This window comes from Bombus affinis, chromosome 4 (genome assembly GCF_024516045.1).
Source record: "Bombus affinis isolate iyBomAffi1 chromosome 4, iyBomAffi1.2, whole genome shotgun sequence".
NCBI classification, from domain to species: domain Eukaryota; kingdom Metazoa; phylum Arthropoda; class Insecta; order Hymenoptera; family Apidae; genus Bombus; species Bombus affinis.
In genome coordinates this window covers 15,475,512-15,502,902 of record NC_066347.1, presented here as the reverse complement: position 1 = coordinate 15,502,902, position 27,391 = coordinate 15,475,512, and the positions used below count along the sequence as shown (strand labels likewise).

Here is a 27,391-nt window from a genome sequence, read left to right as displayed (position 1 = left end):
GAAAACAAATTATCAGAGGTTATAGTTCAGCTGCACGGGCGAGCCATCGCTGGATAACGCTCGTGGATGTATGTATTTATCTTGATTATCTTAAATTTTACAATGACGCGTATCTTACTATCTAATATATCATTCTAACTAAACGTAATAGTGAATTTCTCGTGTTTTATCATCCCAGTGGAAACGCTGGATGTTTCCAATCGTCGCGCAGAATGAAATTGCCGCGCCTTGACGCCACGTCAATATGGCACGACTTTGAGCGAGCTGGATCCTTGGTTAATGCCAACTTGATCGCGTCGACGTCGGCGCTTCCCTCAACGCGAACCTTTCTTTTAAAATACCGTCGCCCGATAAAACGTCTCGCGAACTGCTACTTTTTTTTCCTTTATCTTTTTCCTGCTTTTTTTCATCCTGCAATCGCTCGTCGAGATTGAAATGTCATTCTGCTTGAAATTAGTTTCTTGCTGTGACGTAGTTCGTTTAAACGATCAGACGTTTGATTATTTTTTAGACTGATGAAAATACGAAGGTGTTCCTTTTTTGCAGTAGATTGTGAAACCGACAGTAAAAGTGAATTTTTGCTCGTGTCACCGCTTTCAAGGACTTTGATACGTGTATCGATAAATTTAATCGACCGAATAACACGCGCTTCTAATGAATTCTCTGTAAAAATTTTGTCTATTTTACTATGTTAACTTTGCTCGTTATCTATATCAAAATGATCGATAAAATAACGCGGCGACGACAAGAAATGCCTCTTCAAAGTCTCATTGTCTTAAATAATCAATTTTTCGTATCTTCAGTAGCCTGAATAATAGCAAAATTTGGACAGATTGATTCTTAATGCGTGGAAAATATCTTATCACTGTTGTTTAGTTGAGGTTGCAGAAAAAATACTTGTCTTCTGGTGAACATAAATCCAATATCAGCCAAGTTTCAGATGATAGAAACGGATCTCGTATACGTGCACGGTAAATATTAATAGTTTGCTTTTAAGGCGTACGAATTACGATCACCTTAAAGCTTTCCTTTCGAAATGAAGAAACATGCCTGCTGGGCTGTTAGCGATAGGAATTTCAAAATAATTTGCAAGACTCGCGTGTTTCGGAAATTTCGTACTTCGATGCAAATTTTATAAAATACTTGATTTAGCTTATAGATCTTGAGAATTTTGGAATTTCTCAATTTCGAATATCGAACTAAATAAAGGCAAATGCAAACAAAATTTCATCGATAATTTTACTTTTTAACTCGCCTTTGTCATTAACTATCTCTTCCTAATCTTTCGAAATATCTAATTTTCCAAAGATCTTCGAAGCTCTTTAATTCTAACGTAAGCTCAATTTCTTTTTACCTGAGAACCCATTATTCATTAATTTATTTATCTGCAAGAAAATATACTCTGGCACCATCGTAAACTTTTTCAACAACCTCTACAATCTCCTCAGTCCTTAAGAAACAATCTGCACGTTTAAACAGACCGTACTCTGCACTTATTCGGTATCTTCGCGGTATCTGGTCGTCGCGACCTTCGATAAAATATCGCGGTTGTCTATCTTTCTCACGCGATCTTCCAATCAATGCTGATGGAACCTCGATGTTTTACGACACTTGGTAAAATCGACACGGTCGTGTTTCATCGCGTTCCGCACAGCTATCTCACGAACATCCATGCGAAAATTGACTATCAAGATTCCTCTAACGAGCTTCGTTCGCGGATATTAAAATTCTCGACCGGAGGAAACGTCTCTTTAATTTCAATTCACTTCCTCATTTCTTGACGTTTCGCGCGGACGTTCTTCACCCTCGTTCTAACACAGATCTAAACATCCCAGGAACGCGAAACGTCGATTCTTTGGATTTTCTATCTCGATCGCGATACTAATCGATGTTTCATAGTCGATAATAGCTTTTCTTTACGTGTATCGCGGTGAAAAACGTTCGATTATGGCACTGTTACATTAACATTCCCACATTCGAGCTTAAAATTTTGAACATTAAATTCATTAGAAAATTTGAAGTTTCATTTTAAACGTTCAATTTAAATATTAAATAAGGTTCTCGATAAATTGGTTGAAGAGGGGGTGCGATCGTTTTTCACGCGAGCAATGATTCGTTGAGAAATTATTCGTCGCTGTATAGCGATTGCAGATTGTTGACGAATCGTTAAATAGACAACGCGAAAGATGACGATGATGCCTGAAAGGAGAGTGGTTAAAGGACGAATTCTTACCAGCTCCTCGTCGTTTAACGTGGCTCTGGGCACCGCCGACGTCAGACCCGCCGCGTTCCTCTTGGTCGCCGCCATTGTCTGAGAAAAGATAGAAATTAATGCTCATCTGATTTGAGAACAATATCTTCCGGTCTTTTTCTTTTCTATTGTGTAGACAGAGATAAAGAACAGGAAGAGGGTAATTGAATGGTGAAATATGACGAAGTGGAAAGAAGATAACGAAAAGAACTATGAGAACGAACGAGAAGAGAAATCGAATAAATGAAAAACTGAATAAATCGAAGACTCACAAAATGTACGAATCATCAGACAGAAAAATTTTACAACGATAGTATTACAAAAATATATATATATCAGTTTTATTCGGAAACAATTGCGAAGTTATTGAAAAAAGAGAAGGTAATGACAAATTGAAGAAATAAATGATGGAAACGTAACGCTGAAAATTACATTTTAACATAGATCATTCGGTTGATATTCAAAAACGTAGAACATAAATTTCACGCGTTGAGAAGTGTCGCGTATAAGAAACTGCGATTTCGAGTAAAGAAAAAGATTTATGAAGGATGTATCATGCCAAATATATTTGTGACATTTGCGTTGTTATTTACAAATGTTATTTACAGTCACGATAAGATGTGTTTTATATACATTGGCTTATTTCGAAGCCGTGCTCCGAGCATTTTATCGTGGCCAGAGAACAAACTTCTTGATCCTTTATCTAACAATATTACATTACATTAACAATAAACATTATTGCTCAAAGGTAAGATTCGTTTGGAAAATTAATAAAGCAAGACAAAGACGTTTCAAGTATAACAAGATCAAATACGAAAAGATTCGCTATCCCGGAACAAACCAGCTGATTCTAAAATTGATTCATAAAAACGTTCGATACGCTCTAATTAAAAATAATAAATATTTATGCAATTGAAAGAGCTAATATTTAACGATCGCTATATTTGCAAAACAAACTTGGTACATCGGCACAAATATTTGAAATAGGATCGAGAAGCTCTCTGTTTGAGAACGAATTTGTAATCGTTATTAAAAAAAAAAAAAAAAAAAAAAGAAAAGAAATACGAAAAGAGAAAAAAGAGACACGTATTATCGTTCGTAAAAGACACAGAGAAAAAGTAGCTGAACGAAATCGGTGCTAGAAATGAAATACCAAAACCGTGAAAAAGAAAAGTATCTGAAATTAATGAAACAAAGATGGAGGAAGAGAAAGGAAGTAAGAAAGGGCAAGATCGAACAATGCAGGGGAAAGAAAAAAAGTAAAAAATAAAAAAAAAAGACGCAATGAGATGTAATGCAATAAAATAAACGACGAACGAAAAGACGAATATAATATGTAAGAAGAGAGTAAAAGAAAAGTGAATAAAATAGAGCAATGAAAAGAAATATAAATGAGTGTAGGAGTGATAGTGAGAGGCAGAGCGAGATAGAGCTGGTGAATCTCTACGGAGAGAATCTAATCCAATTAGTTTATGACGTCTGGTTGGTGTGGCGCGAGGTAGGATTTGCGGTTGGCTAGATTTCAATTAAGATATTGTCCACGGGGCCCCGTGCTCATTGCATGCGCTACTGTCTTGTCTCCGTGGATAGACGACTAATACGGAGCGTCTAATTTCGCGCGTCACCTACATTCGCTGTCGACTCTATTGGCTTTTCTACTCTCTCAAAAGCGTGTTCGTGGTGTGTATATATATATTTACAAGCGTTCACGCACGGTGCACCGTGGCTTCGTCTACGTTTTCACCTTTCTTCGTACGTGTACGTACTACACACATGTCGAATTGTACACGTTCGATGGAAATTATGTGCGATCGCCACAATCCTCTTATCGTATACAGGATCTCCTTACTTCGACTAGCATATTTCTCCAAATATTTGTAGCATTGCACATATTTGTCTATTTGGACATATCCTTTGCAATTGTCCATCTTCTTTTTCCTACCTTTCTTTTCTTTTTTCTTTACATTTTACAGCATGTTTACGACAAACTGTCCTTTGCTGTCCCTTTCTCGCTTTATAAACCAAAAGACACATGGTTTGGAAGAAAGAGAAAATCAGAGAGAAAGGAAGAGCAGGAGGAATGACACGTATAATTTATTTGCTAACGTAATCGCGATACGGCCTTCGGAACGTCAAATCTAGAGTTACTCGTCTAACTATGCTATACAAACGTGTCGTATTCTGTACCTACTAACTATCGTATATTTCGTCTACTCGTTCATGCGCATCATCGTGATTAACATTCTTACGCATGCGGGTACACTCAGAAGATTGAAGTACCAAATAAGATCACGATCGAGTGCCTGTAATACATCTCGAACGACTAAATCCTTCCATTTCGTCTTCGCGTTATTTCTTCTTGACACAATAACGGTACTGAATCAAAGGAATAAAAAAGAAATCATGGAAACATCGTAGCTGTAAAGCTTGGAGGCATTACGAAAATTGGAAAAATTTAGTCTTCCGAGTGTGATCACAGTCAGAGATCGGTTCAAGTAACGCGACAGCGGAACAGATCGGAATACGGAGGCGACAATTAGCAAAAAAGTGGCGAACGATTAAAAAGTGGTCGCGAGCAACATTTCCTTTCAAGTACAGGAAGCACGTTGGTCGCTTCCCTCAATTACCGGCGTATCTCGTTTTTCGTACAGCAACGAGATGGTTGGGTGAACGTCGCGTCGGTCCCCGGATAATTATATCTTGACACGCGAGACCAGCCCGCAAGCTCGTAACGTTACTTAAAAAAAAAAAGAAAAAAGAAAAATCCTTCGGTTATATATAGAAAATCCCTGGGTTGTGGCGAGTTACGAAGTAATTAAGCTGGTTATCGCTTCAGAAGGGCGGAGATCGCGCGTTGGAAACGTTGCTCGCGCGATTGCGATGTACAGAAGATGAAATAATCAGTGGAATCACGGAACCGAAAGAGTAAACAAAGCGAGATAATCGAAAAGCGTGAGACATAGAAAGCACACGCGCGCGCGTGCATATCGAAGCGAGTGCGAGCAAGCGGGAAAGAAAAATTCTGCGAAAATGAAAAGAATGAAAAAGAAAGAAAAAGAAGAAAGAAAGAGAGAAGTATTATAGAATAATACTTATCAATAGAAGCTGAAGCATGCGCTACATACGGCGAAAACAAGCCTTTTTATTTAAACTTCGTTAAGGAGGCATTTAATTAGTACCTTCAAGACCTGGAGGTAGAGTTTTTGAGATTTTTTGAGAGGTTTTTTTCAGTGAGTGGTTTTGTTTTTTTCAGGTGTTCAGGTGGATACAACAACGGGCGCCACAGAGAACAAACAAAGAAAAATGGCATTATATGCCGGTTAGTAAGTGTTATCAGTTGCATCTTTTTTGGTTTGATTTCTTTTTTTTTTTTTCTTTCTAGTGTCTCATACATTACGGATAACAGATACATTTAGAGATTAGAGACACGGGAGGCATGAAACGGCGCGTCGATCTTTCAACAAGACAGGTAATAATCTTCCAAACTTATGCATCTAATGGATAATCGAAGCTTCATATTATTCTTTATTCTACTTTCATTTTTCGCAGAGGAATCTACAATGTCGAACTTTATATTGCAAACATAATCGAATTCCAAATTCAATTGCTTTGCTTCAGAATATTATTCCTTCTCGTTGAACGCGAGAACCTAAAATTGCTGGATCGAAGTGGCGCAGTTGGGTATTCCATTCCAATAACCCCTTAATGCTCCCTTCAATGTATTTAATATAATTATACCGTGAATTGCGTTTAAACAACAACAACGCGAACGTCAAACTGCGCCAAAACAAGCGAGACACCCTGTACGCCCTCGAGATCCCGCAAACTTTCGTAGGTTCTCCATCGATCGCCTGGGGCTCTCGTTTCCGGTTCAACTAGATGGGACAATGCACTTCTTGGACGCGGGGTTCCAAGGAGCAAGGTCACGGTACACAACAATCAAGAGAAAAAAATTGTTGACATCGAACATACATAGGGGTGACAGACAGACGGGTCGAGATTTCTAAAGGGGTTTGAAGATTCGAGGCGATTCGAGGAGCAGTGCTGCACGATCGTCGAAAGCATCGGAAGACGTCCATCGTGGAAATTATTTTCATGCTCCTCGAATCCCGCTCGTCGCTGGCAATGTACGTAATTTCAGAGAAGTCTGTCCGTATCGATTGCACTAGACTTCACACAGAACACATACGCAATGGGTCGAGCGAAAATCGATGCTCTTCATTAGCGGGACTTTGTTCGAGGCCACGTGAAGTTCGAATATCGAGAAGTCACGGTTCCAGTTGTTGGAATCTTTTTTTAAGCGTTGAAAGTTGATCTACGCCGGTTGATCGATGATTTCGTGATAAATACCAATGATGAAGATTTCCTCGGTTCTCTATTCGTGCAAAGTAGATCCAAAGGAAATGTCGAATGTTAAAAGTTGGATAAATGTTAGTTTCCTGAATTTGAATATAATCGACATTTCTCTTTGACGCCGGAGTTTTATTAAAGCTAAATCGTCGTATACCATGGAACGCGTTAAAGTAGCGCTGTTCATAATTTATACTTCGCACAGTTTTATTTTTCCTTGAATGGATCGTTACCTGTGGTTGCTAATGTGTAAAACGTTATTGACGCGCGATACACATAGTTTTTGCGCTAAAGCGAAGGAAATAAAATAATTGAGATTTCGAAAATCGAAAGCTATCCTGGATAGCTCTGGTTTAATGTTTTACTTGACGTGTATCGTGTTACATCGAAGGGTTCGATTTGCACACTCGTGTGAAGTAGCGAGGGTGTAAAAAGGGGCGTGTGAAGTAAACCGAGATTCAGGATGTGATCATTTAACAGACACAAGGGTTTTAGGTAATATCAGTAAGCTACTTTTAACATAATCTTTCTTTCTCTTACTAGCTTTTCTCTTTGCTCGTTACATTTACTTTTGTTCTCGTCTATATGTGTGTATTTGTAAGCGTAAATGTACAATTTTTTAGAAAATGGATGGATATTATCCTGGTTTCTCACGAACGTAAAATATTCTCTCGTTTTTTTTTTTTTTTTTTTTACTCGAGATATAAAGGTTAAATATTAATATTATCCGTGACGCATAAGTACGTGGAGCACGCAGCTGCATGGTTCGCATAATCAATTATGGATGGTGCATAACTTTTCTCAAAGACATCTTTTTTTAGAAACTTTAAGACTCGCTACTTTAATCGTATCTTCACGCTTTAAAAGAAATTCCCACTAAACGGCGAATACATTTTTTTCTTTTTAATTTAAAAAATAAGAACTTGTCATCTTTTAGAACATAACGGCGTTTCAGTAAAATTATGATGCTAAAAGTGCTTCCATGTTTTTGATCAACTACGTCCGCGATTAAGAGGCTTTGATTACATGGTTTCACGAGTATAGGCTAAAATTGTATGAAAGTTTCTAATTTTAAAGTTTCAATGGTTTACTAATTCCAAGAACAGGCATTTTGCAAGCACTTCAAGGTTCTCGTGATAACGCCAAGAAATGCTTCGCTTGAAAGGTTTACACCCTTAAACCATGCTTCTCATCAGAATTTTTCACTATTACGAACTTTATTTTTTCACTATTATTTTGATTAAAATAATCGCGCGATGCATTCATCGTTTATCCAATGAGTTTCTTCTATTTTACATTTAGACTTAGATAGAATTTCAGCATTCTTCCATCGGCGTTATCTTTTATCCTCAGAACTGCATGTTCGTGCTTTCGTCCATTCCATTGCAACAGCCTGAATGACGATATCAATCGTGTCATTAAAATATAAAAGATATGACATTACAAAGTATAAGTTTAACTAGTTTTCCGAAGAGTTAAAATTTCGTTGCCTCTTAAACAAAATTATTTACGACACGTTGACACGAATACCATATTTAGAATGTTATGAATTCCGTATTATTTTTTAACGATTATTATTGTATAATATTTTCAATATCACCGCGCATAAATAAATAAGCATTTGGTTGTCATTACAAGTCGATACGAAACGTAATCGCAATTATTCCTAATTTAACATTTAAATCTCATTATTTTGTCGACATCTCGTCGCACGATTCAATACCAATATCACATCAAGTATCATTATTTCATTTACCATTACTCATTACCATTCTTCTATTGAACATCGTAATTAACAAATTTCATCAAACCTCTTACTTTGCTCGCATCCTTTCAAAACACGTATACTCGTAATAACGAAAATTCATATGAAATATCAGCAAATAAAACAATAACTTCAACCACGTTGCAACGGAATATCGAAAGCTGGCCTAGAGTCGCGAAGGATTAAATTTCACCGAGTTGAATACCTTTTATCCCCGTGTGATTATTCAAAAAGCCAGATTATTCAGAAAGCCATATATACGAGAAAAGTAAATAACGTTGTAACGAGCCTTTTCCCCTTCCATTTTGTTTATAATTTTCAACACGATCGGACCGCGCTGCTTTTAAGAGTTTCCGTTCAAAGTCGACGTACGAACACGCGAGCTGCGGAAGTCGCAAGGGCGAGCGTGACGTAAGCGAGCATAGCTTTCGAGCTTTTCGAAACACGACGCGTCTTCTCGAGTACGCAGATAATTGCCGTTACACGCTAGGCCGCGTATCAGAATTTCGTTCGAGCTTTCCACGCTCGGCTTTCCTTGCGGTTAACATGTCTTTTTAGACCATTGCGACGGTATTCTAGCCCTTGAGAAATTTCCACTTTTCTTTGCGTTAAGTATGCAACATGAACCAGGTAAGTAGAAAATGCAACGATATCGAGGTTATAGCGATTCTTGAACGAGTTGCTTGGAAAGTTTCTGGGAAACTTTTCAATACAGAAACAAGCGAAGACTTTTCTGTAGTCGTTTTTATATGTCAATTATTTTTGTATTCATGAGAAAACAAGGTCAAGAATATCGTAAAATAAATTTCTATCGTATGTACGCAAGTTTGAGGAAGCCTTGCGTGGGAAATTCGACATTTAGCTTCTTGACGAAGAATCTTTTATCGCTTTATTTGAATGGCACTTCACTTACGGCGAATAAAAAGGAAATACGTTCGGTCATGTATATGGTTTTTAGTTTTAGATTGATTTCATAAAGAACTTTTTACCAGACTAATTTAAAAGCTTTCGGTTTATTTTTGTTTTTTGCCGAACAGTTCTTTTCCAAGCTGATCGGCAACTTTTTCTTTTTTTTACGTCTATCGAATTGTATCCACGTGGTTTTGGTTCGCAGCGTTCGAAAATTCTTTCACAGGAAACAGATAAAAATTGGTGTGTGGATTTTGTTTCTAACTGTTCTTATAGCCACAGCATCGGAAATTGTTTTAATCGAGCGTTTTGATCGAAAACGTTAATAGTTAAGTTTTTAAATGACACAGTTAAAAATGATTCTAAACGAAAGAAAAAAAAAAGGAAAAAAAGAACAACACGGTGAACAAAGAACTACCGTAACTCTTTTACGGAATTCTATCGTCGAGAAGTATATGTAGAGCAAATGCTTGACCATCGAAAACGTTTACTGCTGACAATGATACCTTTCGTTGGAAAAAGTCATCTAAATTGCGTACCTCGGAATTTGCTCGGTCACTTTAATTTCTGCTGCATTTGTTACCTGTGTTTCTGCAATGTCGGTCGAATTGAATCACGTGGTGCACAAGAGGAAACATAATTTGTGGTACAATTGGAAGAAAAATAGTATTTCTTACATGTGAGTGGAATATACAATTTCATTTTTGAGAGATTTGAATACTGAAAATTGATTAAATGGGATTGAAGATATTAAAAGATTGCACGAAATTCTAATTCTTAGTAATTTTGTTTACACATCATGATTATATGATATTCAAAGAAGCCTATATATTACAAAGTATTCTGCGAATTTTATTGCAGTATTTTCTAGACACATCGATAATATCGATAAGCAACGATTCGTTTATTACATAATAAAAAGATATGCCAGATAGTATGCAATAAATAATCGAGTTTCACTAATATGGAGATAAAATCTCGTATCAAAAATTTTACTCTTACACCTTCAACTTCCTTTCACCGTATACTCTGCTGTCTATAAATCGTAATACATTTATTGCCTGAAAATTATTTTATTAATTATAACTATTAATTGCATGTTTCGCAAGGAGAACTAAATTATACTCCTTTTTGAAGATTTTCTTCGAGCATATACTTAAAATTAACACATCTAGTATACACGTATGTATTTCTCACCCTTCCATTTGCACCACAAATACGTACATCACGTGCCATCTTATGTATTCCTGTTTGAAACCGTGTAAATTATAAACCAATACAGATTTGATGCAGAAACTTCGTATTTAAAAAAGAAGAGAAAATCGCGTTCGTTCGATACGTCGTCAAAAAAAAAAAAAAAAACAAGTCATTCATTTTCACACGAAACATGGCTGTAGCATCAAACAATGCCTGAAAGGTCTACAATCTCCATTCAATTTCCTTAAAGGCTCCTTGGAATTTTCGCTCGACCCGTTAAGAACGTAGGGTTAGTCAAAGGAGGACGGTAGTTGTAAACGAATCACAAGTCCGGCGATACGCGAGTGTTTGCAGCCGCGTTTTTGTTGCTTCTTCGTTGCGGCCGTCATATTGTTTCGCTAGAAGCTCTGCACGCGACGATACGGCCGTGAAATGGCGACGCAAAGCGTAAAAGAGGTCACACGTTGATGAAAAACGAAAACGAGAAACGCTTACGCGATGACTTCGTCTTCGTGATAAACGCGCGTTTTACGAACGCGTACCCTTTAACGACCAACACGATTCACGGACAAGTTGTTCGAGTCGTAATGACGATGGTAATCTTGGAAATGGTACCCCGTGCGACGGATTTATCGCGCTGTAAAAAAGACCGGACCGCGCAGATTTATCGGTGGAAACCGTGGCGCCAATGTAGACGTTTGACTTCGAATAATGGCAGCATTTCGGAAATATAGCTGAAACGAATAGAACGACACAAAAGATCTTCTCGCGAGGTAAGTTCCTTGGTCAGTCTAAATGGTAGTCGTTCATCGCGTTCTTGAAAATGTTAAATCACGGATAAAAATAGCGCGGACGTATGGATTTGTCAAACGAAGCAATTTAACCGAACATACCGAGCTGGTTTTTTCTCCGTTGACTTTGAGGAAACTTACTTTTGCACAAATTCGATATCTCGAAATATTTGGTATAAAAGTAATCGACCTGCGTGTAGAAAAATATTACAACGTCAGATGACAGTCTCGATATACGTATAGGAGAAAATGATTTGAAAAATTTGTACAAGTTTACGGTAAAGTAGGAATTTATCGAGGAATGTAGAATCTTGAAATGAATCTCGAATATCGCTGATATTTACTACTCTGCGTAGACATTGAACCACGTGAAAGTAAATTCAAATGTTTTCACTGAATAATTACGTAGAAGATACATATCTAGCAATTTTGTTCGTATTCAATGACTTTCGACTAAAAACTTCCAACATCATCAAAATCTTGTTTCTTCAAAATCAACGGTTTATAAACTGTGAAATAATAGAAGTCTGTGGAAACGTCCCGATAGAAAACCATTCTTAGCGTTCTTCAAATAAATTAGTCGCGGTTGCTTCTACTTAGAATTTCCGTACAAACGTTACAGCGATTCGACGATGATTCTATTGACTCTTCAAGCTTCTACAAGCAACAGGTTACAGGAATCCTGCATGTAACGCTTGTGTCACCACTTCACAGCGAGTCGTCCAACATATGTTCCGGACAAAAACGCTATTCGACGCCCGGATCTTCGGTAGAAAGTTTAATAACGTCGAACGAACATACTCTGCAAAGCACTAGTAACGGAGTATACAAATAGCGGACTGTTTACAGACGATTTTCGAGAAATCTTCTTTATCTTAAATTATCCTCTTAAAAGGTCAACTATTAAATTTCAAAGATTTCCATCGTAGAAACGCTCTAACATCCTTTTTCCATGTAATTGTTATAAGAATCTTTCTATTAAGGTGCAACAAACTCGCAAGCGTTCCAACTTGCAACCCTTAAAAGTTTGTTGAAAAGACGAACGCTACCACTCTGTTAGCATTCAGGCTGGAATGGTCAGTAATTTATCGTGAAATCGTCTGTAACGCTCCTCTGGAAAAATCTTGAGTTATCGAAAAACGACGTAACAGCGAAACGCAGTACACGCAATCAGGTTGCACGACGAGGAAGAGAAGGGCCGTTTGATAATCGAGTCACTCTCGAGAAAGATACCATTCTTCCAGTCACATTTACACTGCCGGTCATAAATATTAAGACACTTTAATATTTAATAGAAGCTTGAACATTTTATTTATAATTTTCAATATATATAACTAATCATGATAAAACAAAATGTCCTTTGCGATTGCATTAGCTGATCGATCATTTCTATACTATTGCTATTTGCACTATTTCTAATCGTTGATTAGTAAATCTCAGTAAACAACGTTTCATTTTATTTTAGAAATTTAAAATGTTCGAAATTTAAGAAACAAGAGACAACGACGATTACTTACGAAATCATCTGATAGTAAATAAATTAAAATTTCATAGTTTTATAAATATAACGAGCAAATGTCCTTTTAATAGTTATGACTGGCAATTTATATAAATCCTAAAATATTGTAACGCTTTTCGATAGTATCATCTCGAAAGCAAATGACTCTCGAAGGCAACACGAACGGCACAACAGATATCGATCTCGCGACAAAATAGCCTCACGTGTTCGACGTCGTCGTCTTGCAAGGATCAAGCACGCAAACAAATGAATTCAAAGGATGGCGACGTTTTCAACATGGATAACAGCAAGGTGCAACAGGAATTACCGATGAAGAAGGAGGATCGTGAGGGAGCTGAGTTTACATTTGGGATACAAGGTCGAGGTTGAGGGAAGAAATTTGCATAACGGAAGTTCTACCTTCCCGTTTTCTTCTGCGAGAATATGGACATATATTTAGAAGGAGCACATTTTGATTGGGTTAAGAAGCACTGGTCACGAAAAGCTTTAGTCGGTGTCTATCGTGGTCGTCGATTTATCAAATTGTTCAATATAGTGAATTATTTATTACCATAGGTGATTATACCAACGACGAGTGTGTATTAAAAGTGATATTAGTAGAATAAAGAAGTTTCATCCGATGGTGATTTTGATTAAAAGAATTTTAAGAATAGGCATTGATAATATCGAATTCATAATTTGCTAGAAGCTTTTGACGTTGATAACACGCGACAGTGATAATTCTAAATAAGAAATCGTAGAAGAACGTACACACAGACACACATGCACAAATTCGTGTATTATTATTATGTAAATAATCACTGATTTATTGTGCAAAAATACGAATGTTATACCTTCTATGAACAATATTCAAAATTTTATACCTTTTCCTCCGTCTATCAAATGGAACTGTGAAATTAATTATTTAAAATGGGGAATGAAACAATACGAATGAATGAATTCAATTACAAATTAATCTTAATTTGATTTTAGTCATTCTAAAGATACGATCGGCGAACGCGAATAATATTGTTGTTTCTTTTTTTCTTCCTGTTGTTTCTTTCTTGATTCCTTTAATCAGTAACTTCGTTGAGACGAAGGTCGAGAGTTCAATTGAATGGCGGAAAATATCAATCGAAGAAGCGGTTCTGAATTGAAGCAACGGCAAAGAATGAAAAGGATGAACAGAGCTAATTGAAGCATAATTAATTCGTACCGTGGAAACTGAATTGCGAAGGTGAATATTCCTTCGAATAAGAATACCGAGCAACGTTCAAAACTCATAAATACATAGGTTACCTGAGTTTTATCGTCAAAACGAACTTTGCATTCCGTTTGAACGTTAAAGTTGCTTCTATCCTGATCATTTATATAAAATTTCTAAAATAACGTATCTAAATGCTTTAATCGAGAATTAAATTTTTTCCACAATTTATAAAATATAAGAAAACATTAAAAAAAAAAAATAACATCAAAAACAGTCATATAATTTCGTTTATATTCCATAGAATGTTTGGTAATCAATCTCAACCGATTATCCAACGTTTGAACTATTAACGCAAGCTGAACAAAGTATAGGCAGAGGAGACCGCAAAGGCTGAAAATAGATTCTGATTTCACTTTCCCGAAGTTTACGCTCCGTTTGCGATAAAACGGCAAAGACCGAGTTTTTAATAGGAAAACTTTACCCTGCCAGTCTAATGTCGTCGATTCGAGGTAGTTTCGATTTCAATGTGTATTAGAGAGAATTTAATAAATAGCATTAAGAGAAATTTAATAGCACGGTCGCATAGACTGTTGAAATAATTTTCTGGTTTGCAAGAGTTTTAAAGTATCTACGTCGACCACGATCTAGAACACCGACAATATTGACGACGACGCGACGTCGATGAGGACAGAGAACGAATAGAAGGACGATGACGAGACAACGGTAAACCAACAAACTGATACCGTCGTCGTACGATTGTTTATTTTCACGAGTAGGCATAGACGATTCGGACAACGTGAATACGCGTCCGTGTCTCGTATACGTGTACATATCCATATTTGCATAAACGATAGGACATCTTCCGGCTAAATTAATGGATAATTGATTACGTACCAGCTCGGAGACCAATGGCACCGACTTTCGGCGCGGCCGAATATCCGGCATGCTGTCGATATTGCTGTAGAATGGATTGTCTCCTGGATGCCTGAAAGAAAAGCAATTGGAAACGTTAGGTTCGATTAAAGGATCGTTTCAACAGACGTATGTTCAGGGTCGGGTTAAAGACTTTTGTGATTTGGAGCTATTAATCTAACGGTGGTCTTCTTCGTAGAAAAACGGGGATTAAAAGTGAAACAAGTTTATGTAAATATGAAATAGAATCTATTTCGTAGTAAATTACATTTAAAAATTAGTTATTTACTCTAAAACTTTTGTTCGTACTTAGAAAACTTTTCTCAACTGTTTGGAAAATGAGGATCGTTGAACGAGGATCCTGTCGAGAAGACGAAGCCCGATATTCGATCGATACTCTTCATTCGACGAATTTGAAATATTCAAGGAATTTCGGGAATATTTTTCTCGAGCAATCATGTAATTAAACCTATAAAACGTTAGAATGCCTGATAATTGGTCGGGGGCCGAATTTATGGGTACTTGGATCGTAGATTACCTATAGGATCGCGTGTAAGGAAGTATCTGATCGTAGTAATAAATCTTTTGTGAATTAGGCTACCGGTCGGATCGATATTAGATTGAAAGTAATCGAACTTTCCGATTAAATTGGGAACTTCGCCTTTGATGATCATGCCGAGCTACTTAACCGATCAGAAAGTTTTAAGGAACCTTAACTCACCCACTTATCCGATCTTTCTCCCCCATTATCATCAGAGGACTCTTTTTATCTTTTTTTATCGAAGTTGAAAATTCACTTGCCGGAAATTAATCAAATATTCCTTATCGGAGAATTTTTAGATGTATATCGCACAAGGGATTAATTAACACGACCATGATAATCGAATATAATTAAGAATATCAGAGATCGAGAAGATTTCGTGTTTGATTATAAACACGAGAACCTGTACATATTTCAGATTGTACGTACAGACGAGATCTATCGTTTCATCTAAACGATGACCCAATTCTTCGCAAGTTCGCGTTCGGTTATTCTGATTTTGTTTGCAAATTTACGAATTAACGTTAGACGGCACTGTTAGCGATTGTGTAATACGATCCATCACTTTCAAATCATTTATTCCATTATCGTCTCTTTTTTTTCACTTTTTCATCCAGGCAACACGCAACCTTCTTTCTACCAATCACTCGCACTTGAATTGCAATTAGCGTTGATGCCTTTCATAGGGAAGTCGTTTACTCGAGTTTCTTTCCTAGATAATTATCAGGATGCTAAAGTATTAACGACCATGGTCAAAACTTTAAGCTTAATGTAAGTTTACTCTGCTTATTCCAGGTATTCACTGCTTCTTAAAATTTCACGAAATCCAAGTTATAGCATTCGCTGAGAAATTAATAGTTGATAAATTTAGACGCATATTCACGCAATAAGTTGTACAAGGTTGAATATTGAATTTAATATCTGTCATAAGTTTCGTTTTAATGATTTCAATTTCAAAGTTTGAGATATTTTACTGAACTTTAATTTCCTTAATACTCGAACACTGGACACGCTACTAATAACATCTACTTGTTTTGTTTCAAGTATATAGCTGGAAAATTGTTCTATTTAATTTTCTATTTAATTAAATTACGACAAGTTTGTATATTTTTGTTTGGTGCTCAGGCTAACTAAAAAATTACATCTTTCTTCAAATTTCATAAAATTTCGTATCAACTCGATAATTCAGTTATTATCTTCTTGCAAGTCTTCATAGTAATACATTTAATATTTTATTCGCTATTAATTTCCTGAATTTGCAATTTCTACGAAATCAGACGCTAGATCCGAGAAACCGCATTAAAGCCAGGGAACCGCGTTGCAACAATTTAATTACAGGCCAATATGTCTTTTATACGTAGGTTCGAAGAATCGATCGCTATTATACCAGTTTCACAACGTTTAATCAGCAATTCTGTGCTCTCGTAATGCACGATCGACTAAACGTTAGCTGGACAGAGATATGGTCGACTTTTACGGCAACGGAATTATACAAATGGCCTGTGGCTTTCAACCTGATGAATTTTGTCGTGAATGTAACAATACGACCCTCAGGAACAAATTTAACTGCCTTGTAAAGAATTTATTGCTCTCATTTTGGAAACATCTTTGTTCATTCCATGCTAATACATTCGTTAACTTCATTTATTCGATATATTCGAACGAAAGCATTATCATTAAGCTTGGTACTCGTAGTTTGTCGCTAAATTGTATCGAATACATAATTAGGATTTTCGCAAGTCGGAGCTCGTCAGTTGAAATTTTTATAAATTTATTCCTTAGTTGCTAGAATAGATCGTATTCTTGTTAGAAAGTTGAAATTTTCTTAAATACGCGATGGCTCTATAAATCCTTTGTTGAAAATATTTATGAGCAATAATGTTAAACTTTCAATTCGAAGCTCGTGTATTTTGAAATACGAAGGAGAAGAAAGTAATTAGATAAATTTTGTGGTTTTTGTAGAACAGTCGTTGCAAACAAAAGCGTAATAAAAGAAGTCACATGATGTATTTTACATTGGAGAAATATAAAGGAAGAGGTGAACTGAGAAAAAGGAATGGAAGAATAAGCCAGGAGCTGTCATTTACGTAGCCAATTCCGCTGTCAGACGCTATTGGACAAGGAGATTTTAATAGAAACATACGGATAGAATTTTTATGGCATCGAACTTTCCTGATCCAACGAGAAATGTGACATTTGCAGTTTCATTTCTGCCAGAGTTTGAATTCTTCGACGACGAATTATTTTTATGAAATCAAATTCCTTCCATTGAATTTTCCCTCTTACGTGCGCGAGATGGACAGAAGAGAATTCGCAATTCTGTTCACCGATGACATTGTTATCACAGAATGTGAACTACAGAATTCGTAGCTGTTACGATAAAAATTTCTTCTCTACCGTTCGTTCCTGTATTTTGTCATTTTATTTTATGGAACATATTAAACGTTACGAATAACAGCTCGACGTTATGGAATGTAATTTACTATGAAAAGGTTCCAGTCGCGACACGTTCAAAAATTTAATCGTAAATTTGTCGCTGAACAATCCTCGCTGCTGAATATTATTTTTCGGAATTTTTATATCATATAATATAATTAATATATTTATATAAGCACATGTACGTAGACTTAATGACAATAACTGCAATGAAAATATTTTTATCTATAGAATAATTTAATATAAAATTTAGTTAATATTTAAACTCTCTCTCTCTCTCTCTCTCTTTGCCTTTTGAATACCACGTTATTTTTTCAAGCATCTAAAAAATCGCGTTTATATCCATAGACAGAAGTTGCAAGTGGGTTAAAAAAATTTCACACGATAATCGTCAAAGACATGAAACGGAAAGACTCGTTCGTTGTTCAAGGAAAAATGTTTGCAGCGTGGAAAAGAGGGAAGATAAAAATCCAGCACGATTACAATGACGTAATTGGACTCGTGATCGATAAACGTTTGATGCTACTCACCCGTTGCCTCGTCCACCGGATTCGCCACCAGGTCCACTGCCGTTCTAACAAACAAAAAAACAAGTTTATTAAGAAACAAGCTTAGTAACAGTTCGAAAAAACCAAGGGGAGAACGCGCGTTCGCGCGAACGACGGCGCAGGCGTACGAAAAAATATTGTACACAGTCTTTAGAAACGCGTGACCACTAGAACGAAATAGAAAGACAATTCCGAAAATAAATAAAAATTAAGAGAACGTTCGTATCCTCTGATTTCGTTTCTTTTTCTTTTTATTAATTGTTCGCGAGAAGCACGCAAAGAGGATTAGAAATTTCTTTCTATTCGTTTTTCGTGGCCACGCACGCACAATGCTTTGCCCTGTACACAAATCAGTCTCTTTTCGTCGACTTAAAAGGTAAGAAAAGCTCCGTTGAAACAGAGAATCGAGCGCTGATCGGAGACTCGAGAGGAAGAGGGTAATTTCTTCTTCGCTCGCAGCAACCCTCTTGCTCTTCAACTTACGACTCCAGGGACGACTAGAAAAGGGAAGAAATTCTCGTTGTTTTCATATATCGTCTTCTTCTTCTTCTTCTTCTTCTTCTTTTTCTTTTACGTGCCACCTTTTTGCCGATGTGTCCTTTTTGTCTCGACCACTTCCTCTCAGTTGTTGACTCGGATTAAAACCTTCTATCCTCGTGGCCGTTTTCTCTCCGGCCTTATCACCTTGTCCGTTCCTACCTCTATTGCTCGCAGGCTCGCTTTTTGTCTCTGCGAATTCGCCCCGACTCTCATCGCGGCGTTCAACAACCGCGCAAACCAGAACCAGGGACGAAGCAGCAACTTTCTAGCTTAATCTCTTACTTCGTTTCCACGACGAGTACATCCTTTTTCTAACTGTTAATTTCCTCCCCATGGATCACGGTTTTTCACTGATACTCGTTAATCAAAAGTTTCCAGGAGGATACTTTGGTTCAAAGGACGACGACTTCAGATCGTGGAACAACGTTGCTGATGTATTGGACTCTAATAACTTCGCACCATCGAGGTAAAGGATGACCGTATCTTTCGTAGCTTAGCCGTACGAAGAACGTTCCTTTCGTGGCAGGAGACTAAAATTTTTAATCAAAATTATTCACCTTCCAGCGACTCGTTTTATACTTCTCATCATCCCCCCTCGAACAATTTTATCGAATTTCATTCTCATTCTTACTTCAGTCGTTTAATAACGTCTAGCCGATAATCATATGCGAGCAATAAGAATGGAAATTGCTGTGGAAATTTTATTAGAAAGATTTGTAGTGAATTTTCGTCTTTGATTTCCATCGTTGTCCTTCTTCCTCTCGTTCTCCATTCTCCACCTCTTGTCGCCACGTATGCACTCGCCTGCGCCTTATCTGCATATTCGTCTCGTTCGCCCGGTATCGCACGAAGGAATGGAAGATTGGAGACAGTGTGTAACAGCCCGTATAAATATAATATCACGTACAATACCTCGTAAATTCTGTCAAGATAGAGATACAATATAAACTTATGGATAGCGTAACAAGTATATTTAGAGTTAGAGCCACAGGTATCTTCTTCGTCCCTTTCTTATTTCTTTCATCTTTCTCTTTTCCTTCTTTTCTCTTATACGCAGTTATTCGCCGTTCGACGCTATCCCCCGTTATTTACCTGTCTCCTTGTCACTGCCCTAATTCTCGATCGTTTCGCGTGAACAGTCTTGCGGAAAAAGGGGGGTTTCTTTTCACCCGAGAAGCTTATTTAGACAACACTGGAGCATGACAATTTTTACTTCGTATTCACCTTTTTTTCTTCGTTTTCTTTTTTTTTTTGCGTTTTTTCTTTCGTTCGTTTGCTTGCTTGCCTGCTTGCATTTTTATTTTTTTCGCCTTAGTTTTCGTTCACGTTTAGCCACGAAGTGGGCGCCTTCGAGCACGTCCTCTGGATGAGAATAACGCTATTAACAACGTATCTCGAATTTTTCTCCTCGCGAAAACTCCGAAATCATTTGATCGGAATGTAGTTTTCGTCGAACCGTGAAGACAGGGACTATTTTTGCGCTTGTAAAGTCGCGTAGCAAAAATACGGAGAGAGTTTTCGATAGTTTAGAATTTTTCTCTAGTATAGGTAGGTTTTATAAAATGTTTGAAGAAACTGGATCTATGTATTTGCTTGATACGAGCAATTGCAATGGAATGATTATGCGTAAATGAACATGGATATGTATAGAGTTGATGTAATTTATTAGAATATTAATTTACCGCTATACTTTACGCGATCAGATTGATTTACATATCCGTTTTTTCAAAGAAATAATATCATATTTTATATTTTCAGCTAAAATCTTTGCAAAGTTCAGTTATAAGGGAGTATTTAATTTGACATTTTATATCTTCGTAGCTAATTATATGACGTTCAATGTGAAGCTTGAAAGCGATAGCTTCAATAGGCTAGCTAGATGTTGTTATAGGCTGTTGGGAAATGAAAATCGCGTTACATCGGAAAATCATTTCGCAGAAAGTGCCTGATCCATTTTAACAGCGAATTCTCTTGCAATAAAATTTATACTCAAATTAAAAAAGTAGAAAATTACTTTATATTTAGATTAAAAATAAAAAGGATTCTAAGACGTCACTCTTCGTATTTGATTATTGAGTCCCAAAAATTGCTATATATTAATAAAGTATATCTTTCGTAAAAAGCAATTTTACACACCACACATTATCAGTAAATCAAATATTTCCCAAAATAAAATAATGTAAACCAAGTTTAAGGATACTTCCAACGCTATTCTGATTTCTATAACCTTTTTAGTTAAACAAATCTAAAGATGACCAATTGCAAGAATTAATTTTAATCTTATCTTTTTATCGTCGAGATATGTTGTATTTTTTATGTTAAACTATACCACATACGCTCGATAATTCGTAACGATTACGTAGCGTGTAATAAAATTTAGAAATAAAACTTGTAATATTATATACTTGACAGTTTGTTCAACTCTCTCTCTCTCTCTTTCGTGTTATATTACACAAGGGTTAAATCTTACGATAAATGAATTTCCTGGTCCAGAACTAGACTATCTAGGATAGAAGCAAATATAATCAAGGGCGAAAACAAAGCCTTGTTGTTTATTCATGCATCCAAAACGTTATCAATTCTCGACAGGGACGCGCTCGAAGGCATGTTAATTACAACTGAGTAATTACTATACGCGTATAACCTACGTGGAATAGCATCGCTTCGCGAGTATAATTTTGACAAGCGTTTACTTAAGAACGAAAGTATCGTGTACTTATTACAGTGCTAACAAGTTGTCCATTACTGATTAGGCCTTAACAAACGTATGTACCTTCCCCTTATAGGCGTGTTGATCCGTGCGTTTTATGCAACAAATCAACGACCGTATAAACTCACTCTACATAGATCGAGAAGCCTCGATTAAATGATTTTCATTAACCGAAAGATAGAGTATCTTTTGTGGTTGGCTTCTTTTCGTCCCTAGATGAGATATGAAATGTTTAGAAAATGGCAAACGACACCGATGATATGAGAAAAAGTGCGATAAAACGATGTGAACGCCTGACAGGACACTGCGACGATTTTCTGTTCAATAACACGTAAGGAACATTCGTATTGACTAATTATTAATATCATTTTTCGGCGACACTTCTCTGACCAAGATATCTACACTATCAGCCAGAAGTTTGGTGCTGTTTAATCGTACTGATATAATAATTAATTAGCGCAGATTTCCAAGTCTTTTAAGTATCGGTAGTAGTCTACGTCGTTTTTGTCAGTTTTCGTATTAATAAATTCCTTAGCGCTTTGATCTAATTTCAACCACGTTCGAATAAATCTTCACATTAAACAGATCAGACATTAAACAGACATTAAACAGACATCTAACACTCTGATTCAATAACCTTTGATAAAAAAAGAAAACCATATTCGGACAGAGTATATTAATGAAATAAGAATTTTATCAACAGTAAAGTAGAACTAGAACAGAGCCTTTTAATCATTTATTTTTCAATCTTACTTCGTACCCTTTTACCTTCTATAATTCTATGATTAATGTACCTCGAGCGGTTCACTTTCAAAATTAAAAATTTAGCCGTATTAAGAAACTTCCTACCTGAAATTTCTTAACTTTCGTCCGGCAAGATTGTTGCACTTGGTGAAATGCGTTATATGTAATTCCAATTTTCCGGTGGATAGTGTAAGTAGCTAAGTACTTCTTAAACTTCAATGTTATTCATCAGATGGCCAAGATATCTGACATTTACAGAGACTTCTAATTTTATATAAAAGACGATTTTTCATAATCTAAATGTTATTAACATTAGAGAATTTCACGTGGAATTTCATCGTCGCGGTGTCTCGACGAGGTGATATATTCATGATACAGCTTTCGAGTTACTGTTGCTTATCCATGCTCTAGAAACCTCGTGTTCAGGGATTGGAATTTTTGAGTCTGATTGATTGATCGATCTGTAATCGATGGACATCGAGGAAGGGGCTGCTGCAACGATTTACGGTATGGATCGGTTGTGTGAATTAACGACACAGTGATATGTGAGAAGAAATTGATACGTGAGATTGATACGTTTAAGGTGATAGGTGACTAAATACCTAGGCAAATCCTTTGTCAATGTTCGCTGTTTTCGCAATTAAACGTTTAAGATTTGGATTCCTTTGATATATATATATATAAGCTGCTTTCTCTTTTTCATAATTATATATTAGATTTATTATACTTGTATATATGTACTTACAGCGATATAAGCTATCTGTTTCATTAATTTTTAAACGTATAATAGTACCGTACTAAAACTTGAAATAATTTATCTTTCCATCTCTATTTTCTATTCTTGCCTGATACACGACGAATTACGATGAGATTTAGATAACAAAATATATTCTAAAGCAGGAAAGGCAGAAGTATACTAATACGTAGAGTATTCTTCTTCCACTTATGTTCATATTTACAAGCCTGAATCTATCATCACACGCTTTAGATTTTTCTTTTCGAAATAGAGTTTAAGAACTGCCTATTCGAGAACTCGTACGAGACATTACGGTAAAGTTGTCTTATCAGGAGAATTATCAGCAACTTGATGGTCATACAATAGAATTGAATATTATGGGAAAAGTGCTACTTGTATACAACTTCATCATGCAAATCATTTTTTTCTTTTTTACGTTGAACACGAATCGTAGTTTAAAAGCATCGATTAAACTTTACTTCTCAAAATCAGTTATCGTAACATCTCGACAATGCCTACATACATACGTCAACGCCTGCTGCGTGACTAGCACCCAAGGCCACACTGATATTTTTAACCTTTTCTGCTCTCTTAAATGTAAATTCAAGTTTAGGAAAGTTTTTCGTCAATGTGAACTTCTATGCTAAAAGTATACCGTACCTGCAAAGCTACTGTCGAAGATAACCACAAAAATTTGAAGAACTCTCCTAAAATTGTACAGTTTCTACCGCTAACAAGCTTCTGGCAAACTTCTCGAAAAAACAGAACAGAGCGTAGAACGCAAATATTAGAAAATGTAAAGCAACGATTGTATCCCGTTAATAAAATTAGCATACGTATTTTCGCTAACGATAAGCATGTATGATATATCCGAATTTTTTCTATACAAAGAATGTGTTTAAATACCCAATTACGAATGTTATTTCTGGAAATAAATGATCAGATTAGTTTCATTTATGATCGAGACGATTATTGAAATATTCGTTACTCTACGAAACGTAAAGAATTTCTTAATCCGCAAGTAATTCAAGCAACAGCTTGTTTGTGACATGCAATCGTCGCTGAAAATGTTTTGTGAAAAATGTTCTATCGAGATGTATAAAGATCTAAAGTCTTATCACGCTTGCCATTTTCCGAAGGAAATAAAAATTTACCTGTGACCAAGATTAATCTACACTAACGCGGATAGCGTGTACAATGAAAATAACTATAAACAGCATGTTTCTCCTTTGTTCAAGTATATAAAAAAGCACAATAGCTATAAGTATCGCTGCATAATAATTTTTCAATTAATAATATTAGCAGATTGACAAGTTATATGTTACAAACTTCTTCATGCTACGATCTTTGTCAAACGCAACTAAATAGCAATTAATTTACGTTAACATCTGATTGTAAAATTTCATTTGCTTTTATTATCAAACTTGTTACTATCGTGCAAGCGCGTTTATCAATCCCGATAATCTGTAATTCGTGACTTACAAAATTTCACTAACGATATTACGTATGTAGTTCAATTATGCAACACGATCCTGATTTAAAAGCCAAATCTTCCATTAATCTGTTTCAGTGGTTCCTAATCGATCTGAAAAGTGTTCTTTTCTTCGTCTCGTAAAAGTTATTGTTTAACTTGCTTCTCGCTTTAAATACTAAACTCGCATTCAAATCTATTCTTTGACGGAAGCAACAATTCTGAAGGGTTGTTTCAACTTGGTTGTCACTGTCTTTATACGAATGATTTTGATCAACTTCACGTCTACCACCAGACAATCAATCGTCCAACCGAAAGTTGCCTACTGTAAACGCAGCTTTATTTAACAATGCAGCGGCAAAGAATACGCGCGTGCGCGCAGGGAATGTCGGTCACCGATGTTTTGTTCATAGAAATATGTGTAAAGATAGATTACACGAGCCGTATGTTACCGTGCGCATGATTGGATGCGATATGGAAATAGAAAGAGAACGGTTGCATAAAGACTCCTTCTATCTTTGTGTAATCAGACATTGCACACTGACGCCGTTCGTTACTCGGTGTTACACTGACATATTTATTGTACGAATGTGCTTCTATGCAACGTTCTATTTCTATTGCTATATCGTAGTTTCAGCTTGCTTACGTACTCTATCTTCGTATCTTTATCTTTATGGTTTTGCTTCAGCAGAAACTCGTGGCGCGTAATTTGTCAGTGAAAAGCGAGAAGCCAAATATAAAAGAGCGCTTGATAAATGAAAGATGGAGTGCGTCACGTTTCTATGTGTCGCAAGCCAACGAAGACACAGGAATTTGACCCATTTTCTTTAGCTCGTTTGTCTTTTGACCGGTAATCGACAAAGAAAAAATGTACTTTTTCATTTCCGGGAACCTCGAATCGAGAGAAGTTATGGGATAGGAAAAGGTTGAATTGCTTTCAAGTGAAATCCAGGAGAATTGGATCGATGAAAGGTACATAATTTCCTTTTCCTTGTTGACGTTTGATAATCGTTTACTCGAGTGGTGTCTTCTTACGTCAAGTAATGATAAACGAAACAATGGAATATCTATATGAATGTTTTTAATTGTATAGATATAGATACATCCGTGATTTCTTTTTTAAGTTTACTGTTATTCCATGGCAGTGATGTGAATAAATTTCTTCTCGCGATTGCTCGATTTGTCGAATTGTTATATATTTTCTAAACGCTGTAATTGTTAGAATAAATGCTACGATTTCCATATGCGGTTAATAATTTGTAGATTATATCTATGGAGACATCTTTTTTGAAGGTCATAAAAAATATAGAATTATGGTTGTAAAATGATCGAACGAGCACTAAAATTAGACTTTATCTTTCATGGTTGCCAATAATACGAAGTGTGAAAGGAATTTTGATATTACAGGAGAACATAATATGGAAATATGATGATCGATGGTACTGGGAAAGTATGAAATATACGAAGAGAATTTGGCCCTCTAAAGTCTTCGATTAAAAGAACGACATTTCTTGAAGATTAAATTGTAGAAAGAACTGCGCAGGTTTTATCGCGATAAGATATCTTGAAAACCTTGTTCTAAGCTTTTCTGGTAGTGTGTTACTGTGACTATCAGATCGGGAACCACTGATGCAGATCAAAGTCAACTGGACCGTAACCTGAAGCTTGCAAGCGTCACTCAATCGTTTTCCAATTTCGCTCGGTTACATCAAGATTTTGTCAGTCAGAAATTTCGCCGCCGACGCATAAAACTAGCCAATAACGTTGTCTTTTTTTATATCCAGATACTAAAACTATAATATGGCAGTGGATTAGATTGTTTTACTAAGTTTTTCGTCTATTTTAGAAGCAATTTGATATTCTTGTCGATATGTTTCAAATTTTCGATGGTCATAGTAATTTTATGGTTACGTGTCTTATTATAACGGAGATTAAGCTTCGCAAAAGAGGCGGTAGCTTTCCGATGGACGGTGTTTGTGAAATTGTATTGTTTAACGTCTCTCTCTCTTTCTCTCTCTCTCTCTCTCAACAAAAATGTATAATTTGGATATAACCGTTCAAAAACGCGAAATTAGATATCACAAAATAAAAGAACGATCATTAAATCAAATCTAAGTTTTATGAAATCACAAGTATGGAAAAGAAAAAGAGGGGAAAGTGAAATGTTCTGCCGGTTGATTGTATATCAGAACAGAAACGAGCTACGATTTAAAATTCGTGTTTTAACTCTGCTTCAGTGACGTACTAACGAGGACGTCACAGAATTGGCGTTTTATTTACATATTGCGGTTGTAACTATAATTAATGCAAGTAACGCGTAAACGTAGATGTATGAGAATAACGCGCTGTAAACACGTCAATGGAACAGCTTCCCGCATTTTGCGTAGCAAACAGCTCCAGGATAATTTGCATTTCATTCGAGATCGAACTGCGAAAACTACGAACAAGCCCAATGACCGATATGCATATGTACGAAAAATTGGATCTACTCACGACCCGATGACCTTAGCTCTTCCAAAGTGATATGATTGTAGCAATGGAAATGTGAAAAATGGGAAAGCTGTAAGAGAGGAAGTAACGGATAAGATAGGAAAGTAATCGAATTGGAAGTAATTGAAAGATTAAAGGGATGATAAATGGAGGAAGAATAGTTATGGGATAATGTGAAATAATAAATGAAAATTACGGGATGAAGAAAACTGACATAAATGCTTAAAAACTGCTCCTATTAGGAGAAACATATTGTAAAATAAGAAAAAAGACAAGGAAAGTAGAATCGTAGATT

At 36.2% G+C, this 27,391-nt stretch overlaps 1 protein-coding gene across 15 annotated transcripts in view; it reads right to left on the bottom strand.

The window, feature by feature from the left end:
• Positions 1 to 27,391, bottom strand: part of LOC126915400 (protein unc-13 homolog B-like) — a 376,274-nt gene that overhangs the window by 77,545 nt on the left and 271,338 nt on the right. For all 15 annotated transcript variants that reach the window (XM_050720031.1, XM_050720032.1, XM_050720033.1 and 12 more), the window contains 3 exons: positions 18,388 to 18,431; positions 14,863 to 14,953; positions 2,234 to 2,311 (listed from right to left, as the gene is read on the bottom strand). In XM_050720031.1, the coding sequence (XP_050575988.1) occupies positions 2,234 to 2,311; positions 14,863 to 14,953; positions 18,388 to 18,431 (213 nt within the window). The remainder of the gene's footprint in view (positions 1 to 2,233; positions 2,312 to 14,862; positions 14,954 to 18,387; positions 18,432 to 27,391) is intronic.